This window comes from Filicampus tigris, chromosome 1, assembly GCF_054856515.1.
Source record: "Filicampus tigris isolate MCC_2025a chromosome 1, RoL_Ftig_1.0, whole genome shotgun sequence".
Taxonomy (NCBI): domain Eukaryota; kingdom Metazoa; phylum Chordata; class Actinopteri; order Syngnathiformes; family Syngnathidae; genus Filicampus; species Filicampus tigris.
Genome location: NC_141217.1, coordinates 21,709,642 through 21,735,413, shown reverse-complemented (window position 1 = coordinate 21,735,413; position 25,772 = coordinate 21,709,642). Strand labels below are relative to the sequence as shown.

At 40.5% G+C, this 25,772-nt stretch overlaps 1 protein-coding gene across 1 annotated transcript in view; it reads right to left on the bottom strand.

Moving 5' to 3' along the window:
• The window catches only part of plxna2 (plexin A2), a 201,097-nt gene that overhangs the window by 50,167 nt on the left and 125,158 nt on the right, over positions 1-25,772 (bottom strand). Inside the window, exons 6-12 of the mRNA XM_086026386.1 lie at positions 21,197-21,320; positions 16,594-16,747; positions 10,385-10,481; positions 6,155-6,269; positions 4,993-5,193; positions 4,240-4,336; positions 2,778-2,977 (exon numbers count right to left, since the gene is read on the bottom strand). Coding sequence (XP_085882512.1) covers positions 2,778-2,977; positions 4,240-4,336; positions 4,993-5,193; positions 6,155-6,269; positions 10,385-10,481; positions 16,594-16,747; positions 21,197-21,320 — 988 coding nt within the window. The remainder of the gene's footprint in view (positions 1-2,777; positions 2,978-4,239; positions 4,337-4,992; positions 5,194-6,154; positions 6,270-10,384; positions 10,482-16,593; positions 16,748-21,196; positions 21,321-25,772) is intronic.

Here is a 25,772-nt window from a genome sequence, read left to right as displayed (position 1 = left end):
GGTAGAGCCAAGCTTAAACATTATTGTCAACCAGCCATTCCAGAATCAAAAGGGTGAGTTTCTTTATACAGCCAGTGACTGACAGTCCCACCTCCCTGTTGTGTACTGTAAACACCTTGTGAAGAAGTGAAAATATTTTGTCTTTCCTGAGGCAAAATTTGTATGCACTGCAAGGCCGGGACACCGCTTTGCTGTAGCTGTAAAATGTAAAAAGTCGTCACAGGTTTGTCTTCCTTCAAACACCATCAAACTTCATTTGATGTTGTTTCCCTATGTGACTCACTGCATCACCTTAATATTAATGGCCCATGGTGGGAGGCGCCATGGCACTTAATAGAAACATTCATTATTCAAAAGACCTATCTTGTGGTGGGCACATCTACTAATGTGCTCGTATGTATACAAATTAGCTCAGTGTGAGAAGCTTTGGTGAATGCAATCCAAATCAAATATATTAATACATTCAGTAAGTACACCAGAGGGATGTCTGCCGCTTAAGAAATTGTAATCACAGCAAGAAAAAGGGGGAGGGGAACCTGTCTGAAGCAATGAACTTGTGCTATGAAGGTGTTTCAAAAGTGAAGATAAAGTAGGCCAAAAGATGTTACTCTACTCTCAACCCATTCAAACTCCCACAGACCTTCTGCTACCCTTGCAAAACTTGCTGAGCCAGACCACATTGTCTCATTGGATGTGAAAGACTTTCAGGGAGTGATCTATTGCAACTGGTCATAATTCCTGTTGTTACAGGAGAACGTCTCACACAATCTGTTCAGGGATGCTGGTGGATTGTCAGTTTTTTCAAAAATGTCCATAGCAAACGGAAAAATTAATCATCTTTTCATAGTCAAATTGCTATTGTAAAAACATCTTAACTAAACCATACACTGAATTTGAACAAAATTATGCAAACATCTGCACATTTGCTCAAGACATTGGTGCTCGTGGGCTTCCTTTACTGAGCTGTTCAAAATGTTCCGTTTAATCTAAGGTGCTAGAACACCAGCGCATGATATTCGGCTATAGTTTGAAAATACACAAGGACATTTTCTTCTTTTAGTTTAGCTGCTGTTTAGATCTGAAATCGGGAGTAACCTAAAACTGGATTACAGATATACAGAGATACACATAGTTTCTTCAATTACAATTGCTGTTCTTTGCTTAAAGTATCTCATCATACATTTGATACATGGCTATCAATCCAATTGCGTTAGCTGTTCACTCGGAAACAATCGGTATCTTTACTACATACTTTTCTCCATACAAGCCCTGATTATTATTATTACTATTTTAATTAGGATTCAGTACTGTAACTGTTAGGCATAAACACATGCTCGATGGCCTTTGTTCTTGTTCTCTTTTTGTCTAATTTACTGTAAATACAGAAAATTAATTAACCATGTCAGTTACATCATCTTAATTGGCTGGGGTACATGATAGAAGACTGCAAAATGAACCTATATGGGGATAGGGGGCCGTGTTAATCCACAATGCACTTTTGTGATCCCAAGCATAATTAAAGGGGAGGACCTCCTGATTCCTCAGTGACAGTAACCCACTTGCCTAATGATGCACTTGTGGGGATAATAAAAAAGGTTCAAGGTCATGATGACCTTGTAGCATCTCAATTGTATGTCAAGTCGTTGCGTGCTTGAAATCATTATCGCACATCAATGAAGTGATAAAGCAATTAAAGTCGGCTGCTGGTAAGCATTTACAGTCAACCCTCACTAATTGCTTGGGTAAGGGACCAAGACCCACCACAAATAGAAATAATTCACAAATAGTAGACGCCCGCCTAAAAATGTTAACTGCAGATATGAATGATTTGCCCTAACTGATAGGCACAAAAAGGTGTTTTCTATAAAATATAGTTAAAGTTCAACAGAAACAGAACGGTGATTCACAAACGGGTGAGGGTTTATTGTTTCACTCATCTTTTTTAGAACATGTTTTTATCCTAAATACAGAAGAAGAAGAAAATGAAAACGTAATGCTATTCACAAGTAGGTAAAATAGGTTATGTAATGAAAGGTTGTTTGAATTTTTATTGTATGACTCAATTTACTGACGACTGTTACTTTCAAAGGGTTGGGGTAACCTTGAGAGATGACAAAGCACATTCAAATCTATGGGCGCGAGCTGCACCCGTCTTAAAGCGGAGGTCAACGCAAACATCTTTTTTTCAAGAATATGTTCCCAGCAGGACCACTAGTTGAAACACGGCATTCTGATTAATTTTGCGTTTGTAGAATATAAATTAAGCAGCAAAATACACTCGTTTTTAGCCATCTCTGGGGGCAGCCATTTTGTCTTCTGTAGACTGAAAACGACATCACGACTGCTCACAACGACCAATCACGGCTGACCTGTTTTCTGAATCTGAGCTGTCACTGATTCTGTCTTACTTGTCATCAAATACACAGGCAATATTTTGGCAAAGAGCTTTTTGTTCCATGTGTGTAGTAAATTCAAACACTTTATCATACATTTATGCAGAGCTGGGCATTTTACAAAAAATTACCAGTCCGTTTATCGCCTTCCGCCTATTCTTCCGCTGTCCGTCTATCCGCCTTTTTATTTGATCGGACCAAATAGTAATCGCCTCTAGGCCGTTCCGCCTATCATTTTACACGGTTTTCTTTTAGCGTTTCCATCTACCAACATTGACCAACTTCCACTAAGTTTAAATATAGTGATATCCAATATGTGTCAACAGTACAGTAGATGAGGAAAGCTGCGTTGGAGTTTGGCATTAAAACGTGCAATGTACTGACCTCAGTGATGCGTGGGTTAGTGCACTTGACGTTTTTGCTGGACAGGTTCAGCCAGCGGGTGGTGTAAGGGTTGATGGGAGGGCAGTGTCGACGCAGGGTGCACTTCCCCTCGCTGCTGCACCAGCCGCACTGGAACTTTCTGTTGGCCTTCAGACACACGCCGCAGCTGTCCCTCTGGGCTGCACACTTGTACAAGTGCACTGGGAAGTACAGAAAAAGGGAGACACAAATGTAAACACACACGCTCTTGGTGAAACCTGGACAATGTTACGATTGGGTTGCCATGTTTGGTGACATTTAGGGCGCACGCACATTAAGCCGATTTTACAGTGACATGCTGATGCATGGTTAGCCCTCCTTCCCATCACCGGCTAGCACACACTCAACACAGAAGGACACTCATCAAGCCTGTTTACTTGAGTCATTTGACTTTATGGTACGACACTGCATCCTGACTTCATGGCTTATTTTGAGGGTTTCTCTTATACAAAAGATTCTGATTAGACAAAAGATGTCAGAGAAGCGCCCAAGTATTAAGAAAAAAAAACTGTTGTGAACTACAAAAATAAGATGGTATTGTTTGCAAAATCAAAAAAATATAAAGTCAAAATGTTATTTCAAAAAAAGTTAGTTGAGTAAAAGCTGTAATAATTTGAAGTGAAAATGTCATAACATAATGATACGTCAGTCATGATAATTTTGGGGGAAAGTAACTATTCATAAAATTGCACTTTTGCCAAAATTAAAGTTAAATTAAATAAAATCAAATTAAAGTGGAAGTCAACCCAAACATATTTTTTTCTAGAATATGTTATATGCAGGCCCACTAGTCTTTCTGGTTGCGTTTGTGGAATATGAGAAATCCACCCATTTTTAGCTAGCTCAGGGGGCGGCCATTTTGTCACTTCTGTCGACTGAAGATGACATCGAAGTTGCTCAGGGTTCAGAAAACGACCAATCGTGGCTCAGCTTCAGAAAACAGGTGAGCCGTGATTGGTCATAATCTGAGACCTGAGCAACTTCAACGTCATCTTCAGTTGACAGAAGTGACAAAATGGCCACCCCTGAGATGGCTAAAAATGAGTGCATTTTGCTGCTTGACTTATATTCCACAAACGCAATATTAATCAGAATTCCGTACTTCACATAGTGGGCCTGCGTAGAACATATTCTGGAAAAAAACGTATGTTTGGGTTGACTTCCACTTTAATATACAATGTCCCTTTTAAATAAATAGACATTTTGAAATACTGTATACTGAAGTTAAACAAATGATTTACATAGATGTATTGCTCCATCATGTGCTCTTATCAGTGATCAGGTATCGTTTCTGAAAAATCCTGATTGTGTAAAGCCTAAACGGAAACATACATACCCAAGTCCACATTCTCCAATAGTGCTGGGGCAGGGAAATGTAGCATGCTTGATCAAGGCACCATGTGCCCTGACTGACTGAACTCACCCTGAATGTTCTCTGGGTTGTCAATAATGAAGTTGCCGTTCCACACCACAGAAAAATCCACGGGCAGCTCACTGATTTTCATCCCCTCGTACAAGTACTGGAAATAAGGAGAGTGCAAAAGAAGTGCATGATTTCAATGTGAGGTAGCTAAAAAAGAAAAAGTTGCAGATGCACTGGCACAAGTATGTCATTCCATTGTTACCCCGAAGTTACATCATCTCATCGTCAGAGAGTTGCCAAAGTGGGAAAGCGAAAGAAATAGGACAGCTGGGCAGACACTCGAATCCCCCTCTGGCCTTGAAAGATGCTGTCCTGAAGTGCCTGTTATGGTCTTATTTCCAGTTTGACTTTCATTTCAAGTGTGTGTTTGGGCGAGTCTGCGTGTGTATGTGTTTGTGTATAAATGGGAAAGGTGGGGCATAAAATGTGTATGTCCATGGATTGGCTCCCCAGGGGGAATATAATGCAGAGGTCAGTGTGTGCTTGACTGTAGGGAAGCTACAGTGTTTCCATTCTGAATTACAAGATTATACTATAACACACACCGAATTTGGTTTTCTGGAGATCTATGCTCTTCAATGAACTTAGCCAGTTGATTTGAGCTTGCCAATGTACAGTTTGGAAAGATACAGTCCATTCTGAATTGACTTGTGTTTCCAGAAATAGCCTGACATAACAGAATGGCGACACAACGGCAGGCATCAATGAATTCACAGAAAGAAGAAGAGGACAACAATGGGAACGCCAGCCTACCGAGCTGTTCTGGCACTGCACACTGGAGCTGTTGAATCGGAGGGCGGTGACGCGGTGGCTGACCCCCTGGATGTGAAGGACGCACTCGTAGCCCCGCTGGCCAGACTGCGGCTGTGGCAGGTTCTTGGCTTTGAGGGTGATGGGCTTCACCTCCCCCGCCGGGATCAGAATCTCCTCGGAGCGCACCAGCTGTGGACAGTCCTGCAGGACGGACACAAAAGAACATTGGTGCCAACTAGTCTTGTAAATAATCACGCAGGGTACAACTGTGTATAGAGTGGGTTGGCATCATGCTGAGTAATGGACGGTAAATGGATTGAAGTGTCCTGGTCCAAAGTAAGAACAATGGCAGACTAACGAGATACATTTGTGGCACTTAATGCTGACACTTCATAGTCCAGACAGCTCCAACTAATGTCATTGCAACTAATGTGTTTTTTAATGACCCTACAGCACAGTACATACTGTATTTACTCGTATTAACAATGTATTTTAAGAATAAAATAACACAATATAATAAGCCTTTATTAGTCCCACAATGAAGTGACTGATGAGAGATGTAGTGTGATGTAGATGTAGAGTGACATCAGTAGGGCCTCGGAAGCTATGAGGTACGTCTTGGTAACTATTCAAGAAATTAAAAACCTTCATTTTGAGAAACATTTTGAGGGTCGATCTTGAAAGCTTGACTTCTAAGGTCCCATAGCCAAATCCTGGGCTATAATTGTACCATAACATCTTATCTTTGTAGATCAACATCTTTCAACATTTTTAAACACACTTCTGTTACTTAAAGCATTGCCTGTACATTTAAGAAAGGTTTATTGATGGTGACATCCTGGAACAAATCATTTGTATTTTCATTATTTCTTATAGGGTAAATCATACCTGAACAAATTGAGATTTTTGTGGTTACTTGTTTTTAAATACACTGTGTACTGACCAACCACAACATTATGACCACATGCACACTGAAATGATGTCCAAAGAAAAAGCAAAACAAAAACACGTTAATTTTAAGTTTATCATTGGTGTTGTAGTTTGCAGTGGTGTACAGCTGTACTGCATCATAATGGAAACTGTGTCTAATATTGTGCATGGAAAATAAGTTATGGCTGTTCAGTGTATGTGACTGTGTGTGTGGTGTGTGCTTCTCACCAACCTCAGAAGCGTTGACCCTTCCCTCCTGGAAAGAACAGCTGGAGGGGTCGTGGGTGCATAAGTTGCGGTACTTGCACCAGTGGCAGCGGAAGGCGCTGTTCACACATGACAGACACCTGCATGGGGACACGCGCACACACATGCAGAGTGAGAGTGGAAGAGTCAAAAGGAGGGGGGCGGAAGCTTTGTCCAAGTTGGCTGACACTCTACAGAGGAAATGAGTTCTGATCCCAAGTGAACACCTGCTGTTGTGTCCTTGTGGTTGGCTCCGGACCTGATAGCCTCAGGGCCAAGTTCACAGCATGCATTTTTATGCTGCTGTACATTCAAAAATGTACAATTTGGTCTGTGTGGATGTGTGCGTATTTAGCCCGTTAAAAAAGCATCTGTCATGGTAAAAGAAGGTGGACGACACAGTGGGGCGACGTAGAGTAATGAGGACAAATAAGACACTGGCACAGTTTGATCCTGCAATTACCATTAGCACAGCATCGTGGGTAATTACCAGCTGTTGCGTGTGTGATTGTCAACGAGCAATACATACAGTTGGTGTTCATATTCTGTGTGTGTGTCTGAATGTTGTCTGACACATACTATGGAGTCAAGGCTGAACAAAGGCTGTGAGACCAGAGTTAAGTGAGTGCCAAAATGTCACTTATCACTCACTAGACATGTTCAGTCCACAATAGCTTCCGTTTCTCCTTAAGACCTTTAAGCTCTGATTGCGCCTTTCACACTTCATGCAAACATTGAACAGTCTATTGGACAGTCTATAGAGTCAGCACTCAGCACTAACAACTTGAACGAGGTGGGAAAACAACCCACAAATAACGAATAGACTGGAAAAGTTTGAGCAGTTAAACAGTATATTCTTGCTAGATTTAAATTCAGTGCATTTATTGCTCGTCTTGTTCCTAGCCTTCCAGCATGTACTGTATCTCTGCCTAATACCTGCCGGGCTGCATTTAATGCAAGTGCCCAAGTTATCAGCAAAAATGTACTTATCATGCAGCAGGCAGAGCCTGTTTGTGTTGATCCCAGTTAATCTTTCTGACTATTTATATCGTAAAAGCCTTGAAATTGTGGAGCCTCTCATCTATGCTGGCTTCATTTAATATAAAGTGTACTAATTGCAATTTAATGATCTCTTTTTTTTACAACACACAGCGAAAAGGGATTACAGTGGAATTAGGTTAAGGTTAAACATAGTCTGTTTCTGTACATAGGTTGACCTCCAATTTGTTTGGATTTCCACACAAATTTCCTAAAATATAATAATGGAGATTAAATTAACTGTCACCATTATAAATATCCCGAAAACAATAAAACACCCTGTCCTAACCATAATGACAAGGATGTATTTTTTTATACAGGTAAGTATGAGAATAAGACAATCACTATTTGATTATAATAGTGTAACAATGATTATACTGGAGTCTCACTTCTTTGTCCTTTTTACCAAACATGTATATTCCCCTGTTGAGGCTGCTCCTTCTTTTAGGAATAAATGTTGCACGAAAGCTCTCAAAAAGCAAAAGAAAAATCTCAATTTGAAAGTTCAGAGACTTTTGGTCAAATTCCAAATTGTAAAACCTCGGGGACATTTAGCTTTGAGGTCGCACCGTAATATGATACTATCTGAAACATGGATCATGCATAGAGTGTAAGACATGACACGTGTTTTAATGACACGGCAATGTTTTTTAATCAATTGCAATGACATTTACTACACTGTGCATTCAGGCACAGTTGATAATAGTGTTGTTACAGCTACGCTCCTGCTGTTAGCTTTCCTCCTGGCGCTCAAAGTGAAATATTCATGGGTGCAAAAAGCATGGGAGGGATCTCTGACTGAGCCCACGGATGCAAAAGAATAAGGCCGACTCCCCCTCAGGCTAGCAGAGAGTGCACAATGTGCGAGAGCACAAGCTGGCATTCGATGGTGTGCGAGGCGGCGCGTGCCCTTTTCTCGTTATGTGTGTGTCTAAGTGTGTGCAAGTTTGTGTCATTGCTGATGAAGAGAGCTGATGTGAAGGCTGGTAATTGCTTTTTCTGTATCGCTCAGACAAGGTTTTCATAGAGTCGAAAGATATATGGAGCTATAGGGTGAGCTCTGAGTCTCTGTGTGTTCTTTGCGAACAACACAACAACACAGCCTGCCTTTGATTTAGCAGGAGAGACAGTGGCTCCAACAATTTGTTTTGTTCATGTCGAGGGGGTAAAGTGCTTTTGGATTCGTGCGCATCTGTTAGCACGACCACTGTGAAACCTCCTAATCTCCCGTTCTCAATTTAGTGATGCTTCCAAGTCAGCAAGTGCTTTGGAGCTCACTCAACACAGCACAAACTGCCACAGTCAAGTGAAGCCAGCCATTGCAAATGTGCTACTCAGATTTCTCCAAATTTCATTCCAAACTAGAATGGCCCTAAGTAGCGCACATATAGTCATACACCAAGGAAGGTTAAACAACAATGCTAGATAGTGATCATTTTCCTACAGTATATGTTAGAAGCTAGTGCCTTGTTGGTGTTGTTATTCTTTATATGTAAATCAAATGTTGGCACCCACTCTCAGGTTAACTGGGAAAACCTGAGTATTCTGTCGAACTGTCTGATACTTTTTTAAAATCAAATTGATCTTGTCAATACTATAAAGGTTATTAATTGCATGGTTAACACATGCCACATTTTATTCATTGGAGGAATATACCTAGAAATAGGCTAAAGATTATTATTCTACATTTCCCTTTTTCCATGGTCACTTGTTGCTTCGCTCTATTATAAGCCAGTGCCTAGTAGGGTGCTTGAATAACAAATTTGGGGCGTCTGAAAATACCGTCCCCAAACAGTACATAAGAAGGACTAAAAGGACTAAAACTGAATTGAGGTTGCTCGATTTTCGAAAATAAATTGTACTTACTTACGTACTTACTACGAGTGAGAATAAGAGAGAGAGAGAGAGACAGAGAGAGATGGAGCGGTAGGGAGGAGAGAGAGGCAGAGAGGCAGGAATAGAGAGGAGTGATGGGAGAAAGAGGAGAGAGAGAGATAGAGAGAGAGAGCTACACAAAGAGGAGAAAAGAGAGGGAAAGAGAGTGAGAGCTCGTGGAAGGGAGAGGGTAAGAGAGAGAGGGAGACAGAGAGAGAGAAGGAGAGAAAGATAGTGGAGAGACAGAGAGAGAGAGTGGAGGAGAAAGAGAGGACAAGAGAGAGGAAGTCAGAGAGGCTGAGAAAGACAGTGAGAGCTAGTGGAAGGGAGAGGGTGAGAAAGAGAGGGAGACAGAAAGAAGGATAGGGATACGGGAGAGAGAGAAAAAGAGAGGGAAATATGGAGAGAGAGAGAGAGAGAGGGAAATATGGGGAGAGAGAGAGATGGAGAGACAAAGAGAGGGAGATATGGGGCGGGAGAGAGAGTATGCGAGAGAGAGGGGGGTAGCGGGAGAGGGTGAGCGAGAGGGAGACAGAGAGAGGAGAGAGATAGGGGAGAGAGATAGAGAGAGAGACCAAGAGAATGAGTGAGACAGAGGGAGGGAGGGATACAGAGAGAGAGGGAGAGAGAGAGAGAGAGAGAGAGAGAGAGAGAGAGTGAGAGAGAGCAAAAAGGATAAATTAGGTGTTGGTCAAAGTTTGAGAGAACGTTTCAAATTTGTATTCATGATGCAGGTTCCACATGGAAAGTGCCTTCTGTGTTGGATTGGTTTAAGTAAAATGATTTTAACATGATTTACACATCACACATCTAGATAAGTAAGTCTCCGTCATTCTCATGCAAAAAAACAGATGAATAGAAATAGAATAAGCTATGAGCAGCTATACTCATAGTCAGACCTATGGGCAATTTTCAGTCTCCAATTATAACTAACTATCCTCTTTTTGGGATATGGGACAACCTGGAGAATCCAAGAAAGCGTGGGGAGACCATTCAACCATTCAGACCCCCCCCCAAGAGTTGCTCCAATAGAGATTTGAAGATGGATCTCCTGAGTGTGAGGTGAAATGATTAGTCATTTTTTCACTTTGACTAAACTAATAATTTGATTTCTTTAACGCTATGGAAATATAACAAAAATCCTGACATGAAAACTAATCTTTCAGCAAGGGGGTCCCACAAAAATATAATGTGATAAGAAAACATACCCTCATTGGGAGGCTTTTATGGTTAAGGTACAAATTGCTAGCATTGACCCAATATGGTTCTGGGCAGCAAGTGTGAACATGAGAGAGTTACTCACAGTTGGTGCACACTGCAGTTGTAAAACTTGACCTCCGTGCTAATGAGCATCTGACCCGTCTCCTTTGAATTGAGTCTTAGCTCAACACCCGACCAATCTGAGGGAGAAGAGACACAAGAAGACGGTGAAGACAGTTTAGTGTAAAATTTCAATCAGTAACAGTCAAGCATGTTGCACTCAGAAATATCAGAAATATACATTCATACTACTGAGCATGGTTTCCTCTTGCATAACATTGTTTTTTATTAAATCAAAAGATCAGAGGTGAGAACTTTAAAAAAGCAATGATGTCATGGTATTGCATTATTAAATTACCCACTAAGAAATAGGCATTCATTCAAATTGCACTCATGTCTGTAATACACGTCTCACAGTCCCTTCGGGGAATATTCTTTGTATCTGTGAATTGCTATGCTACCATTTTGGCATTTAAACCAGCATTCAAGATGTCAATTGATTTCTTTAGTAGACATTTTTGTCTTGTGAAATCGTCTGTCAGCGTTAACGGAAATTGCTACTTCTGATGTTATCCCTCCTTCATCAGGATCCATCCAGTGTTCTGCGTTAAAATAGAGCAATTGGATACTTCACAGAAGAATGAAATATGGCTTGTAAACCAGTCTGTCAGCCACTTTTTTATGATTCACAGGGTGTTCCAAAAGAAATGACATCACATCCAACACTGTACATGTTCTCGGAAAATGAAATGACAAAAGTGTCACGTTGAAAATTAAAATTCCTTTATCAAAATTCCAACAACGTATTCAAACAGGTGTGGATTTTATCACTGATTTCACAAAGCTTCACAAATGTTCAATATGTGCTTTCCTTTTTGCTTTCCTCTTAAATTTTTGGGGGTCATTGATAAATACGATTTCAGATTGCTGTTTTTTCTCCCTCATGGAAATGCACACCGCACACTTTGTTTGACTGTGCTCGAGCATGTTCTAAAAAAACAAAATATCCATCCATCCATTACCTATACCGCTTGTCCTCACAAGGGTCCCGGGCGTGCTGGAGCCTATCCCAGCTGTCATCGGGCAGTAGGCGGGGGACACCCTGAACCAATTGCCAGCCAATCGCAGAAAACAAAATATAATTCTTCATTTAAAAAACGTTTTAAACTTCTGCTTTGCATCAAACTTTGTTTGTTTTTACACATCTCTTTAAATTATGACACAAAACCCTAACTTATTTTTGGAACACCCATTATACTTCCAGAAATTGTAAAAATATTCTACAATTTTGTGTTCTTTTATTCATCCAAGCAGCGTTCTGGTGTAGTGTCTGTTCGCAGTAAAACAGCCTCTCATCTATCTCATCTAGCCACATGGAAATACAGACTCCATAAATACAGAGTGCGTGTGTGCGTATGACTGAGATGTGTACACTTGTTTGTGCAGAGCAGCCTGAATTTCAGATGACATTCAGTGTGTAGGAGGCTTGTGTGACCCACAATGTGCTGTTCTCTCCGTGGCACCTGTTGGGAATCAGGCTCTCATTTCACACAAGCGTGTAGACACGCTTGCCTCCGAACATCCGGTGCAGAGTTGCTGTCCGCACAAACTCCTCTCCTCAAGGAGCTTTTCTATTTAATTTCGCATGCTGGTGTCATGGAAAAGTTAACACGACAATGTTTTATTGCAACACCTTTTTTCTTTGTAGTACATTAGAGTGTAGTATACACACTAGTACCGTAATTTCCCATGAATAATACGCCCCCCTTATATAATACAACCCCCCCAAATCACCCTTAAAATGCATTTCTTTCTCTGTACTTGTGTATAATACAGTCCCCCAATTTGCTGGTATCCTTTCTTATCAGAGTGATTATCAAAGAATAAAGATTCAAAACATACCTATAACGTGTAAATGCTTTTAAATCCAGGTCTCTTTTTTACACACCTATGATTAATTTCTTGCAAAACATTTTCAAAATCATGATTTCCAAAATCTTGTTGTTGCGCTGTATGCTCTTCTAGTAATTTTAGTAGGTACATTTTTATTACTTTACTTTGCTTTTCAATGTCTTTAACTCTTTTTTTGTATCTATGTTTGAATGTTGTCCTTGTGTGTGAAGGACATTGAGTTACCTTGTGTATGAAATGCTCTATATGAATAAATCTGCCTTGCCTACAGATATGCTGGACCAGTGGCATTCACTAAAAATGTAGGTTCGTAATAAAAGACAGTGCAGTGATACTATCTAATGGCTGTAAAAAAGAATTAGACTTAGTGACGTTATGAAAAGCTCAAGTAAATTCTAACACAACTTTGTGCTCATAAAAAGTGCCGTGAACGTCTTGTGGCCAATGCTTGCGGGCTAATGTGGCTGACTGATGAACGATCATAAGGAATAACTGCAGGATAAGACCACAGAACAGCTACTTACTGTATGTCATGAAACCAGTGTTGAGAAGAACATCAGTGAAGTAAGTAATAAGGAGTTATAAGGCAACTAAGCTCTTATTTAGCTGTAGCGCTGTGACCACACTGGAAACACGACATGAAATGTCCACAAAAATGCCAGACTACCTATTATATCAATTTTATATTATCTACATTTGTAACATTAGACATTAGGAATTAAAGTAGACCGTTTTTCACAACCTGTAGGTACCATATTTTCCGGACTATAAATCACGTTTTTTTTCATAGTTTGGCCGACTTATACTCTGCAGTGACTTATGTGTGAAATTATTAACACATTATTACCTGTATATCATTTCATATATTATTTTAACCCACATAAAGAAACATAAAGATAAATCCTAAAAGCTATTAAATTGCATGAATAAATTAAATGGTTAAAATCTAATATTTTGTTAAATAAGTAATTAAAATAGTATGATAAAAAGACAATTTGACTGTCTATCAATCCATCTCTACAAAATAAGGTACTGTTGCTTTAAGTCTGGCCGTGGTCTTGCATCATCAGCCAGCCACACACACAGGCACGGAGCCGAGAGCGGACGAAACGATCAGAGACAGAATTACGACTGAATACAAACCTTGGAAACATTCTACATGGTCGGCGATAAATAAAACACCTATTTAATCGATCTACGACCGTTTGGTGATCTTAAAGTTATCTTGCCGAAACTTCTTGTAATGCTAAATGTGTGGATGTTACCATCGTAGCTCGGTGGAAATGACGCGCACAATTTTATTACTTTGATTTATATGGACATATTTATTTGCGTTTCGCGACAGAGACAACTTGGCTTCCGAGAGGGGGTGGTGGTGGGGGGCGTTTTTTAATGTAACGTAAGTATACCGTTCAGCCTGTTGTTGCCTCGATTCTATTTTTATTTTAAATTGTTGATCATTTAAATTTTAAATGACATGTCTGTTCTTGGTGTTGGATTTTATCAAATACATTTCCTCCCAAAATGCGACTTATACTCCAGTGCAACTTATATGTGTTTTTTTCTTCTTTATTATGCATTTTATGGCTGGTGCGACTGGACCGAGTCCGGAAAATACGGTACTGGTAAACACCTATTAAAGTGTGAAAAATGGCCGTAATTTTTTTTGTTTTTTTTTTTGCGACGGGCGGACAAGTTTTTAATTATTTTTTTTCAAAAATATAAGTGGAATACTTTCCACTATGGTACAAAAATTGCGGTACACAATACTTGCCAATTACATTAACAATTCAAACTACACTAATCTATCCATCTCAATTGCTAGCGTTAAAAATTTACATCAGTATTTTTGTATATCTCTAGAAAATGGTTCATATTCTAAATTTTAATGGTCCTTTCTGTGGTAATTTGCATCACACATCAGAACCTGCATGGAACGTCAACATATTCTACATTCAAATGCATTCATGATCATGACATCTCCAAAACCTGTCTGAAACATGAAACATGACTACTGTGGAACACAAACAAAGCCAGGTCAAAAGTGAAAATGTCATTTTTGATTATTCCTTCAAATAATTTCTATGAGCATGCATCACTGGATGTAGAATCTTTTTTTGTTTTTATTGGCTACCTCGGTATCATTACGAATTGCAACAGCTGTTGCTGGACCCAAAGCATGTGTTTTTGGTGAGACGAGATGGCTACAGGGTAATGAAACCAAACATGCTGAATAATAGATGATGTGCAGTGTATGTGAGAATCACTGTGTGTTTTGAGGAGGCTGGGCAGTGAGGGTGGTAATCTTCTATCCTGCGAGTAAATGACAGCTCTGTTTGCCCTGAACTCCCACAGGGAATGAAGCATCTGGGCCCAGAAACGAATGCTCTCCCTCAGGTAAATGTCATTCGCACCCCACAATCTTCTCTTAATCCACACAGCTCTCTTACTCACTTTACAGAAGAGCAATGGAAGTGTGGGCAAGTCAAACTAAAACAGGCAGAACCAGGAAAAGATGATGAAGCTAGGGTCGTATACATGACATCGCCTCGCAGGTTCAACAGCTTCCACTTCTCTGGGAAGATCAGGTGTTGAAGTATGTCCAAGATCTGTTTTAATTCATTCCTTTAATTCATCCCTAAGGTTTCTGCTTTGGTGGTGATAAAATGTAAATTCTTCTATTTTGGACTGCAGCAAGATCAGCGACTGCTTTGACAAACAAGTCATTGGATATACATATATGCAAGACTGTCATCATTATATTTATTTTACAATTCTTACTATTTTTGTTGTTACTTCCTTTTCTGCATCAAATGGAGAGGCCATCGCACTCAACTTACCAAATATGGTTACTTGCCTAATAAAGTGTGCTTTCTTTGTCTAGGTAATATATTTCTCAGGAGGAGATGGTCTCTCAGTGCCAGAGTGCTAATCCACCACATTAACTTCCCTGTCATCCCCAAGCCAACATGTTAGAACCTCTGCGTCCGCAAACAACCGCAGGGCTCTAATGTGCTCAGCCGTACCATCAGCCACAGGCCGGGGGGTACCAATCTTGTCCTCCATCAGGTACTAACGCGGCTGGTCCTCTTGTCAGGCACACCTCTCAGCCACTCGGCCGATAGCAAGATCAGTGTGACCGGTCTAACGATGATGCTGAATCAACGGTGCTTCAGTGATTGAAAAAGAAAACCGGGGAATGTCCGAAGGCAGTGTTGTTTGCAACTGCAAAAAACTACTGGGGTCCACCGTCCCACACAGAATCTTAATGACCTTGCATGCTCTGTTTTGTCTTGAAGTTTCATCATTAGGAATGATTATGGTGAATAAAGAAATGTTTGGTTTGTATTTGTATGTCCTACAGTTCTAGCAGCAATTTCCGTTACGTTCAGTTTGGGTAATGGTGGTCCCAGGTTCATAAATGTACCTATTCACATTTTTTTGTTGTTGGAATGCTATTCACAGATAATTTGTGATTGTCTGTAAAATACTGTATAATATGCTATGTATGTATAGACGCACTTTCAGAGAACAGTTCCGTGTTAAAATCTCACGCTACAACAAACATGCTGTCTGCTTGTGCAGTCGCGTGTTTCACTACGATGTCATGCAGTTCGAGTTATGCTGCAGTCTTGTTGGCCCATGGTGGGATATATATAGCCAGACTGAGCACAACACTGAACTCTTATATGATTTCCAAAGCAGCCTATGTCATAAACCAATCAGCAGCTCGTGCTTGAACAGTTTCCACCTGTACTCCCTGATGCACTGGACTCCAGCGCTCCTTTTTTAGGGCACTCTGAATACCCGAATGGTGTATTTGAACATTCTGAGTTTTCAACCAGTGGGAGTGAAGCAGTGCGTGCTCAGAGCGTATTTCCGAATGCACCCACCATCAGGGAATGGAGATTTCTCGTGTGAGTCCGAACTCTATTGTTCATGGTCTCAGTTTTTGTAAAATAAATTTCCCCCACCAAAATGTGACATAGTCTAGAATGTTTTTTTTCTTCTCCTTCGTGATGCATTTTTTGACTGGTGCAACTTACACTTGGTAACGACTTATAGTCTGAAAAATATGCTATATCCTCTTTTATTTGAGTAAAATATTATTTGGGTACCATCTTGTGGCATTTTGAGGCCAAGGATTTCTTGGGGAGCTTCTTTTAGTGAGTCCATAACCTTGTCTAAAGAAAAGAAAAACCTCTACTGCTACTTTGTTGCATCTATATTCAATTACAAACTTTTTGTCGATGGACATTGATTACTTGCAGATTTCCCTATCCTCCACAAATAATGGGGGTTCACTATACCGCATAGCTATGATAATAGTATCTACTGTACCTTGGTCAGAAGGGATGAGGGGGACGTCCTTGGCAGCAGGGGACACGCACAGTATCTGGTTGCCGTTCACTTGTCCCTCCACCTCCGTCAGATTGCCGAAAGAGCAGGTTATTCCTGCCGAAAGATCCGGAACATCGCTGACCTTCACCAGCAACTGAAAGTGGAAGGGAGGAAATAAGAAACTTTATATTTGACAACAACAACAAAAAAACCCTGTACTTTTAATACCGGTAGATTATCAAATCCTTAAGGCTGGAAATATGTGTTTCAAGAACTGTTCTTCCAGCCATTGGAGAGACATGTTATACACGTGGCCTCATACACATGTTTTCACTTGGTTGTTTAGCTACATCATTTTTGAATGCACACGGAGGAAAGATTCAAAATCTAATTGTGGAATTGTTAAACCATTCCAAAATCATCATAAAATGGAGATCCGGCTTGGGTAAGGTTATCATGGAACAATTTTCTGTATGTTGTGCATTACTTATGGGAAAAGCTACACAGAGGCACATATGGAGATGCGCCCGTTTGAAGTCATTCTCCGGAGAGCAGTGACACAGGCGATGCAGTTTTCAGCTGCTCGTCCTGTGAATAAACTTATTTATAAATACATTTTGCAGACAAGTGTCGTGTGATCGCGCTCTCATCCAAAAGAGACAGCAGCCTGGATAATTATCACTGTGGCATTTCGTAGTCTTGTTCCATTAGTAGTTATATATGGGCCATGCTGTTTGAAGTTTCTCTTTGTTTTTATCTGCCTCTGAACTAAACGCTGCAGGGCTGCTGGGACCAACAAGGCAGCCGAGCAGCTTAACTGTCGGCCTTTTAAGAGATGCACAATGTCCCGGCAGCGGATGATGTGGCGTCCCTCGTAAGCAGAATATGGTATCGGTCAAAATGATGCTGACGATCTTCCTATTTTTGCTTTTTTTTTTTACTGTTAAGAATCAATGTTGATCATCTGGAATTTGATTGATGTAAATGGTAAATGGGCTGCACTTGTATAGTGCTTTTCTAGCTTTGGTACTCAAAGTGCTTCACACTGTACCTCATCTGCCTACTGATGACGCAGCATCAGGAGCAACGGGGGTTTCAGTTATCTTGCTCAAGGATACTTCGATATGGTCATAATGGCCGGGGATTGAAACGCCCACTTTACCACTGAGCCATGCCGCCCCTGTGTTGTAACATTTATCTATGTATCATGTACAGTGAACCCCTACATAGTCATGGTTCAGGACCCGCAAATTCCCCTATTCGCACCCTCTGTTATTCGTTGAGAAAAAAAAATCACCTCTTTGCTGTTTTTCTGTTCAGGGCAGAGCAATAAAAAAAATACTTTTGTACTATATTGTGTTGTTGTTAGGATTAATTCATTGGTGGTGATTTTTCATTTAAGCTGTCCTGTTTTGTAGGCCATCCTTGAATGCCCTTGAATGCAACTCGTGCGACGGTAACAAATTCAAAGGGAAAGTTTGTCTTTACTTCCTTGCTGATGAAGCTACTAAAAGCCCAAGTGGTCTATGTTGATGTTTAATTTGCTTGCATTCTTTAACATTTAGGTGTAAATGCCAAAACGTGTGTTTCATGACTTACACCATTTGTGTTAAGTGCTAGTGTTCACATTTTGTTTTTGCTAATTTGCCAATGTCAGTTTGTGTTATTTATGCTAGTACGTTAACTAATACTATTGACCAGCCTCATGTGTTGATGGTTTGTATGTCTTGAATAATATAACTACTTACTATAACTACTTACTAGAGTAATTTATTTATTGGTTCATGATTGTGTACAATCTACAGTAGATGCACGGTGTTGATTCTTCGCTGATTATTCCTGGCGTTGTTACAGACCAAGATCAATCAAAACAAAATTTCAGTCTCCGTTTCAATTACTTTGCCACCATCTTGTTGCATATATATGTACAGTATTTACAAATCCCAATTAATGACTCGCAGGTTTTCGCTACTCATGGCAGGGCTCAGTCCCCATCCCCTGAGAATAGTGGGTGTTTCTTCATTTACCATCAGTCCTGTTGCAATACGAGCACACGGGGTTTCCATGTGATACAATTATCAAGTTATAGGCCTAATGATGAATCCTTCAGTTTTTGCTCAGTAACACAGCAACTGTACTGGGACACCGATTTCTGCAACGTTTGTTTACAATGCCCTCTTTTTTTCTTTCCAAGTTCAGCAAACCATACGAGCAATCACCATAGGAAGTCCTGTCTCAAAGGGGAAAGTCAAAACAAACATATTTTTCCAGAATATCTTCTATGCAGGCCCTTTTGTGGAGTATGAGAAATCCACCCGTTTTTAGCTATCTCTTTTAGCTATCCATTTTGTCACTTCTGTTGACTGAAAATGATATTGAAGTTGCTCAGGACTCAGGTAACGACCAATCACAGCTCACCTTTTTTCTGAAGCTTAGCCATGATTGGTCAAATACTTTGTATAAAAAAACGAAAATACATTAAAACAAAAAGCATAAGAAGCTGTAATTAGAATTAATGCTGAGAAGTAGATGGAGAAGGAGGAGAGGCAAAAAAGGCAAAGATAATGCCGGCGCGCAAACAGACACGATCGAGACACTTTGCGCATGCTCATTGCTCAACCGTAGGAAATGCTGGTCTTTGTAGTAGGCCTACAGGAAGTGCTTGCATGCGGAAGTGCATTGTTTGGCACGAAACCCATTGCAAATACGCAGGCAGAGGTAAACAAGCTCAGAGACGCAGCACAAAAGCACACTTTTGGAGCGAGGAGGAAACCGACTGCTTCATTCATGTGGTGAGTGACATGAATATCAAGTGTTTTATTAACAGTTGAAAGTAACAAGCGGAAATGACGTCCGTTTGAGTCATGCCGCCGTGTGTCGCCGTAACAGTGGGTTATAGCAACTCTGTCTGCTCAATCATGTAAACGGGATATTCAGAATATTTCAGAAATCGGAATTTTGACTTCAACCCGAATATTGACTGCATGTAAACGTTGTCACTATGGTGCTGGGAACGAAATAGAGGAGGAGGCACGGGCGTCGAAAAGTCGAAACGTCATACGTCGTAATACAAGGACTGCCTATACTGTTATAATGTATAATGTATTTTGTATAATCTCATTGCTAGCTTGCAGCGTAAGTAGCACTGAGCTTGCCTCGACCTTCCACGCGTAGGTGACGTAAGTACATTATGCCACATATGTCCATCCCAGTAAAGCTTTTTTGGGATCGTCTCTGTCATTCAATTATGGAAAAAATTCAAAAATTTGTAATTCTCAGTTTTGCTATTGATTCTGTTTGGATGAGGTAAAAATTTCAAATGTTGACTCGCAAACTACCAGCCGAAACCACTTATTTTGAGCCTTGCATTCGATAGTGTTTACATATAGAAAAAAATTGCCTTAAATTGTCCATTCCCATTCATCATGTTGGGGATGCTTGATTACACCAGGCACAACAATCACAGTGTTTTTTGTCCAACAAGGAATTTCCAGAGTAACCTCTTACGCTAATTAGCCTCTCAGCGTTCATGCTGGGGGACACGTCTGTATCTCGGGTAAACACTCAAAATTTTCTGCTACACAAAGTAGACTTGTCTCTTGACTGTCAAGCCTTTTTGTTTTTTTTGTTCCCTCGGCCGCCTTGTTGGTGGTGGAGTGGGAGGTTTTTTTAGATTCTGGCAGCCTAATTGGCATGAGGTGTAATAAAGGTGATAGGATTGTTTCCTCTCTGTTTCTAGCGCTCTAGTGAAGAGGCGGTGTTGTCATGGAGATAGTTAACTGGCCCTTTGGAATCTTGTGAATTTTGCCAGTGTGTTGAGGGAAGTATTGAGTAAGACATGAACATAATTATCAGAAAACAAGCACACAGAGCAATACATAGACATACTATATTCTTCTGTCAAAAAAAAAGCATTAGCTAACATTAGTGTTGAACAACATACACTTGCATCAGGGGGCTACCGACTTCATATTCCAGCTCCTCAAGTTGTACCAAAGTGCAGTCAATGAATGGGGCTGTCATTACCAACAGGTTCTGCAATACAGTATCTACACACTCTCCTTTCTTCTCACTCATCCCTCTCTTTGTATCAATGTAATGCAGTGACAGCAACCAGGGGAATCCGATTTTTCCTTGACATGTTTTTTGTACTGTAATAAAATGATAATATGTTCATCCAGTTCAGTCGCGTTTGGCTGCGTTGCTGTGTGTGCAAAAACATAACTCACACATGCGCACATCTTCACCCAAATTAGCACCCAAATGCACTCTGCACTTGGGCAACTTTTACCACCCACACAGCCTCCCACACAAACACATCTTGGAAATCATATTGGTTGCTCCGCACCATGCAAGCAAGCGTATGCGGGCTGAAACGCCAACACAAAGCTCTTATGAACCTTCACGTCTCATGTTTATGCATCACACACAATCAAGACAAGGGAGTCATTTCACATGATTCTGTTCCTGTACGTGGGTAGCCGATATGTAGATGAGAACTACTTTTTTTTCAAATTCATGTTCAAGTTGTTTGGACAAGTTGTTGTGTGCGTGTGTTTGCATGCATGCATGCATGCATGCATGTATGTGTCTGCAAACTTACTGGTACGCTAGGCTCAGACACTGCGATGCTGTCGGGGTACACCGTGATCTTCACACACTGGTCCAGAGATGCGGCGAAACGGTAGGGCTCATGTGCACGATTGCAGCGGTTTCTCTGGGAGCATCTGGAGAAAGAACATCAGTTTTTGTACTTAATTTGACAGAAGTGGCAGTTCTATTCTGGATAAAAAGGGATAGTTACTCAACGTGCAGATCTCCTTCAGGACTGAAGCATCCAAAACATATGCATCAAATGTGTATATGAAAGAAAGTAAAAAAGTGAACTAACAACTTTCAATTGAAGCATCAATGTGACTGGTGTGTTGAATTAGAGTTCATTTGTGTGTGTGGACTGACATGCTGCACTTGGTAAATACTATGCAGACTGCTCCATTAGTTTATTTGTGCTAGCCGCTAGCTATGGAGCCGCCAACTGGTTCACTCCCATATGCTTGTCACTTGCAATCAAAAGGTAGAGGGTTATACTGTGTGCGTTATGTTGAGTAGTTTTTCCATTATATTAGTGGTTGGTTCCATTTCATACGTGTGACAGTTCTTCTTATTGTCCGCATTTATTTGTATGACAATATGTCATGAAAATATTTTTGTTTCATATGTTTAAGGTTTTATGAGGGGTGCAGTCAGTTTGGAATGCTGCAAAACATTATTCAACATTCAGTGTAAGGTTTTCAATAACACTCATGCATTTACATAAAAAATATGGAAAGTTAGATAAGGTCAGTTTACATTAATATTAGACTTGCAAGGATGAATTGATTAACCAACATTTGACCTATTATAAAATGAATTGATACATATTTTTAATAATCGTTTAAAGACTTTGGTAAATTTAAAATTGTCCAAATCCAGAGAATTGCTGGCTCTCAAGAGCGATACGTCATCAACGTATCAATACTTGGTATCGGCATAAAAAGTATCACGATACATTGCGATACAGTATTTTGTCCCGGCCCTAGTAAACACAGTGTCCAGCAGTGACGTGTGTTGTGTTCCTTTTAAAGTCACACAGTAACCACTGGCCTGGCATGTATATCACATTGTTTTCAGTCATTTCTTTCTGGTCATTGTTTTGTCAACCATTATGTCTTAATGTAAAACTTTTTTTTGAAGCTTTTCCACACATAACTCCAGTAGAGTGTAAATGACACTATTCCCTCTTAATGGCAAGACCGTGTGTCTCCCACACGATGTCCCTACAATCGACCATGTCCCTCATTAAAACTCCGCCAACAGCAGCTTCCTTCCTCCTTATTAAACGTGTGTGTTCCCTCCCATAGTCTATCCTCATCCATAGTGTCTAGCCTTGCTTGCTGGCTGGCTGTCTGGTCGCAGCAGCTCTAATTGGACTCCGACGGGTCAGCCCCTGTCCACGGCGCTGGCTGATGGTCCACTACAAGCTGTGGGCGTGCACGCGTGTCAATATGCGTTAGGGCCCGTATCGTGCTTCTGAAGCACACACACTCCCCCCTGCTGAGTCTCAGTCGCATCTCTATCCAATGACTCTGGGCGCGATTACGTTGTCAGAACTTCAGGCGGCATCCAGCGCAAGACAAAGATGTTGCACGCGCATGCACACACAGCAGGCATATAGTACACTGATATGCACTGCACTCTCCGGGGGCGGGGGGAGTTTCGAGAGCAGCAAAGTGCAGACGTAGTGAAGCAGAGTAAGTGTGAAGGTCCCACTGGGAAAGGAGTTATTTCATTTCAATACACGTGGGTGTTTACTGGTGGTCTCTTAATGTATCTCTGTTTCGTTTTTAAGTCACATGATTCATTTAAGATAATATAGGAAAAGAATATAGATATTAGATTATATATGTATCTACAGTGGTACTTCGACTGATGAGTGCCCCGACTTACAAGTTTTTCAAGATTCAAGAAAGTGTTTAGTGAATGCTGAGTGGCATTCTGGGTTGTAGTTTTATTCTATTTTTTTCTTTGTTTTTTTAAAACAGAATTGAATTTGGTCAAGAGAAATGTGATGAAAGAGTGGAGAATGGGTGAGGTGGGTGTGGGTGAGTGCGGTAGGAGGGCAATGCAGGACGGCTGCTGTTGCCATGGTTTCGGGTCATGGTCATTATCTCTGTGTAGTTAGAGGCTGACCCCTTGCCTCTCTCATTAGCTGAGCGGCAAATGTTGACGAGAAGCCTTACTTCACACAAATAAGGTGCTGGAAGAAGCAAGGTGTACTTTGATTTTTCTTTTTTATTGAAAAATAAATGAACTACAATTCTATAACCATACTTTGCACCTGACATTTATGAAACATAAAAATAAATCAGTGCAAATGACACCAAAAGATCAGCACACTCTCATAAATCCTGCTGGCAATGACATTGAGGATTTTCTTCCACCTTTTTACTCCTTAACAACTCACTCAGGGAGCATGGCTTATCCGTTCTTGTTCCAGGAAGAGGTTAAAGACATGCATGTGATCACCATGCTTCTGTATGAAGCCATGTCCACAAGCACAGACAAACAACATGTTTGATTCATTACAAAATGGGACAACTGCCCTAAAATCTATCCAAAAAAAAAATCCAAAGTAATTTATCTAGCAGATATAGCAATGGAGATCAATTGAATTGTTCTGATATTTTTTTTCACATCGACTCGATTACTTCTCAACAGGAACTAACTGCTGAACTAAAGAGAACGTGTTTGTGAAAATGAGATTATCTATGCATTACAGAGTCAAAACATGTATTTAAAAGGCTCATAAAAAAGCCGTAATAGAAAGTATTCAAAGTTTGCAACGCGGCTATGTACACGCCAGCATGATGCCACTTCTGGTGCCCTTTTTAGAAATCAAATCATCTACCGGTAAGTCATTTATTTTTATGGGTAGTGTTAAAAGATACATTTTGAAATTATGAACACTAAAGTGTTTTGGGATCAAAGTTTAGGATATGGTTTGAGTTTAAAGTATTAATCGAGGATAATATAGATATTACAGAAACATACCAACAATTTGTTGGTACAGTGTGTTTCTGTTGTTAAGGGAAGTTGGAAAACCAACAGTTCATTGTAATGTAAACCCATTACCCAAACAAAGGATCATCAGATTCCATGATCAATACAATAAAACAAATGGAATTCTTAACAACAAAGCAATAAACTCAAGAAGAATCATGCTCAAAAGGGATCAGAAAAAGTCATGAAAACATTTCTAGTCCTACCTCCTACAATTCCATTGTTCATAGTAACAAAGGCCTCTTTAGCTTCACATTAGTGTCTGGTATTCATGTTAAGTTCAAAGTCATCATACAACAACAACAACAACAGAAAGAAGAAAAACTAAACAGTAAGTGCTAATTACAGGACACACAAACCCTCTGAGTCTGGTGAGGGTAAATATCAGAAATGAATGGATGGATGTTTACATAAAGATACGGTATAAAGTACATTGTTTCGTGAAGACTGACTTGTCTTTGATAATTGCAAAAGCATGTAATTCATTCAAGTGTGGGCTATATAATAAAAAATGTGTGTTCGACTTACTGGAAGCTGTGATTGGATGTTAACCAAATCACGCACCTTTAGTCCATTGAAGACTACGTTGTCTTTGAATATGCTAACAGTAACTAAACTGGTTCAATCCCACCCTGGCTGCACGTCAACTGTGCGTACCACTACCTGGCTCCTACCAATATGCTGCACTTTTGAGTCCCTCCCATTCAATGTCAACCAAAACAAGTGTTAGGTTCTATGAAGTATAAACGGTAAATGTTCCTTGGTGTTAATGTGAATATCAGCGCTTGTCTATCTGTGACAGATGGGTGATCGACCCAAGATTTACCCCCAATCTCAAATGAATTTAGCTAGGACAGACTATGCTTACTGCAAGGGACAACTTACAAAGAGAATTGAGAAATGTGTTGCATCCATCAATCATTCCATCCATCTATCCATTGATTCATCAATCCATCCATCTTCCTGTAGTGCATCTCCTCATTAGGGTTATGGGCTTCTGCAGCTGACTTTGGGCAAGTGGCGGGGTACACCGTGCACTGATTGCCAGCCAATCGCAGGGCACTTGCACTAACATTCACAGAGGAGTCAGTTAACCATACATGCACGTTTTTGTCATGTTGCAAGAAGCGGGAGAGCCCGGGAAGAACCCACGCGAGCACAGGGAGAACTTCACACAGGAGAGACAGAGCTGAGATTTAAACCCAGAACCTGAGAACTGTGACGCTGCTGGGGAAACCATTCCACCCTTGTGCTGCCCACGTTGCCTGCCCATTCCAAGTGAAATCAAGAAAACTAAAACTGAATACATAAGATAGTTGCTGACAATATGAATAGCACCGCCTAAGACTGTGAACATAGCAACAAAGAAATCCCAACAAAACTAACCATCTTCAGAAATATGGCAGCATGCCTAAATGACGGCTCATACATTAACATACGGTACTTTTCCACGATGTCAAATCCTTTTTCGGGGCATGCCCGGGAGACTACTCTACAACCTAACAACCTACGAGACACTGTCTAGGAGGAAGAGCCGATGCTTTTTGGCTCGCGGTCAGATGAAGAATCGACGACCCCAT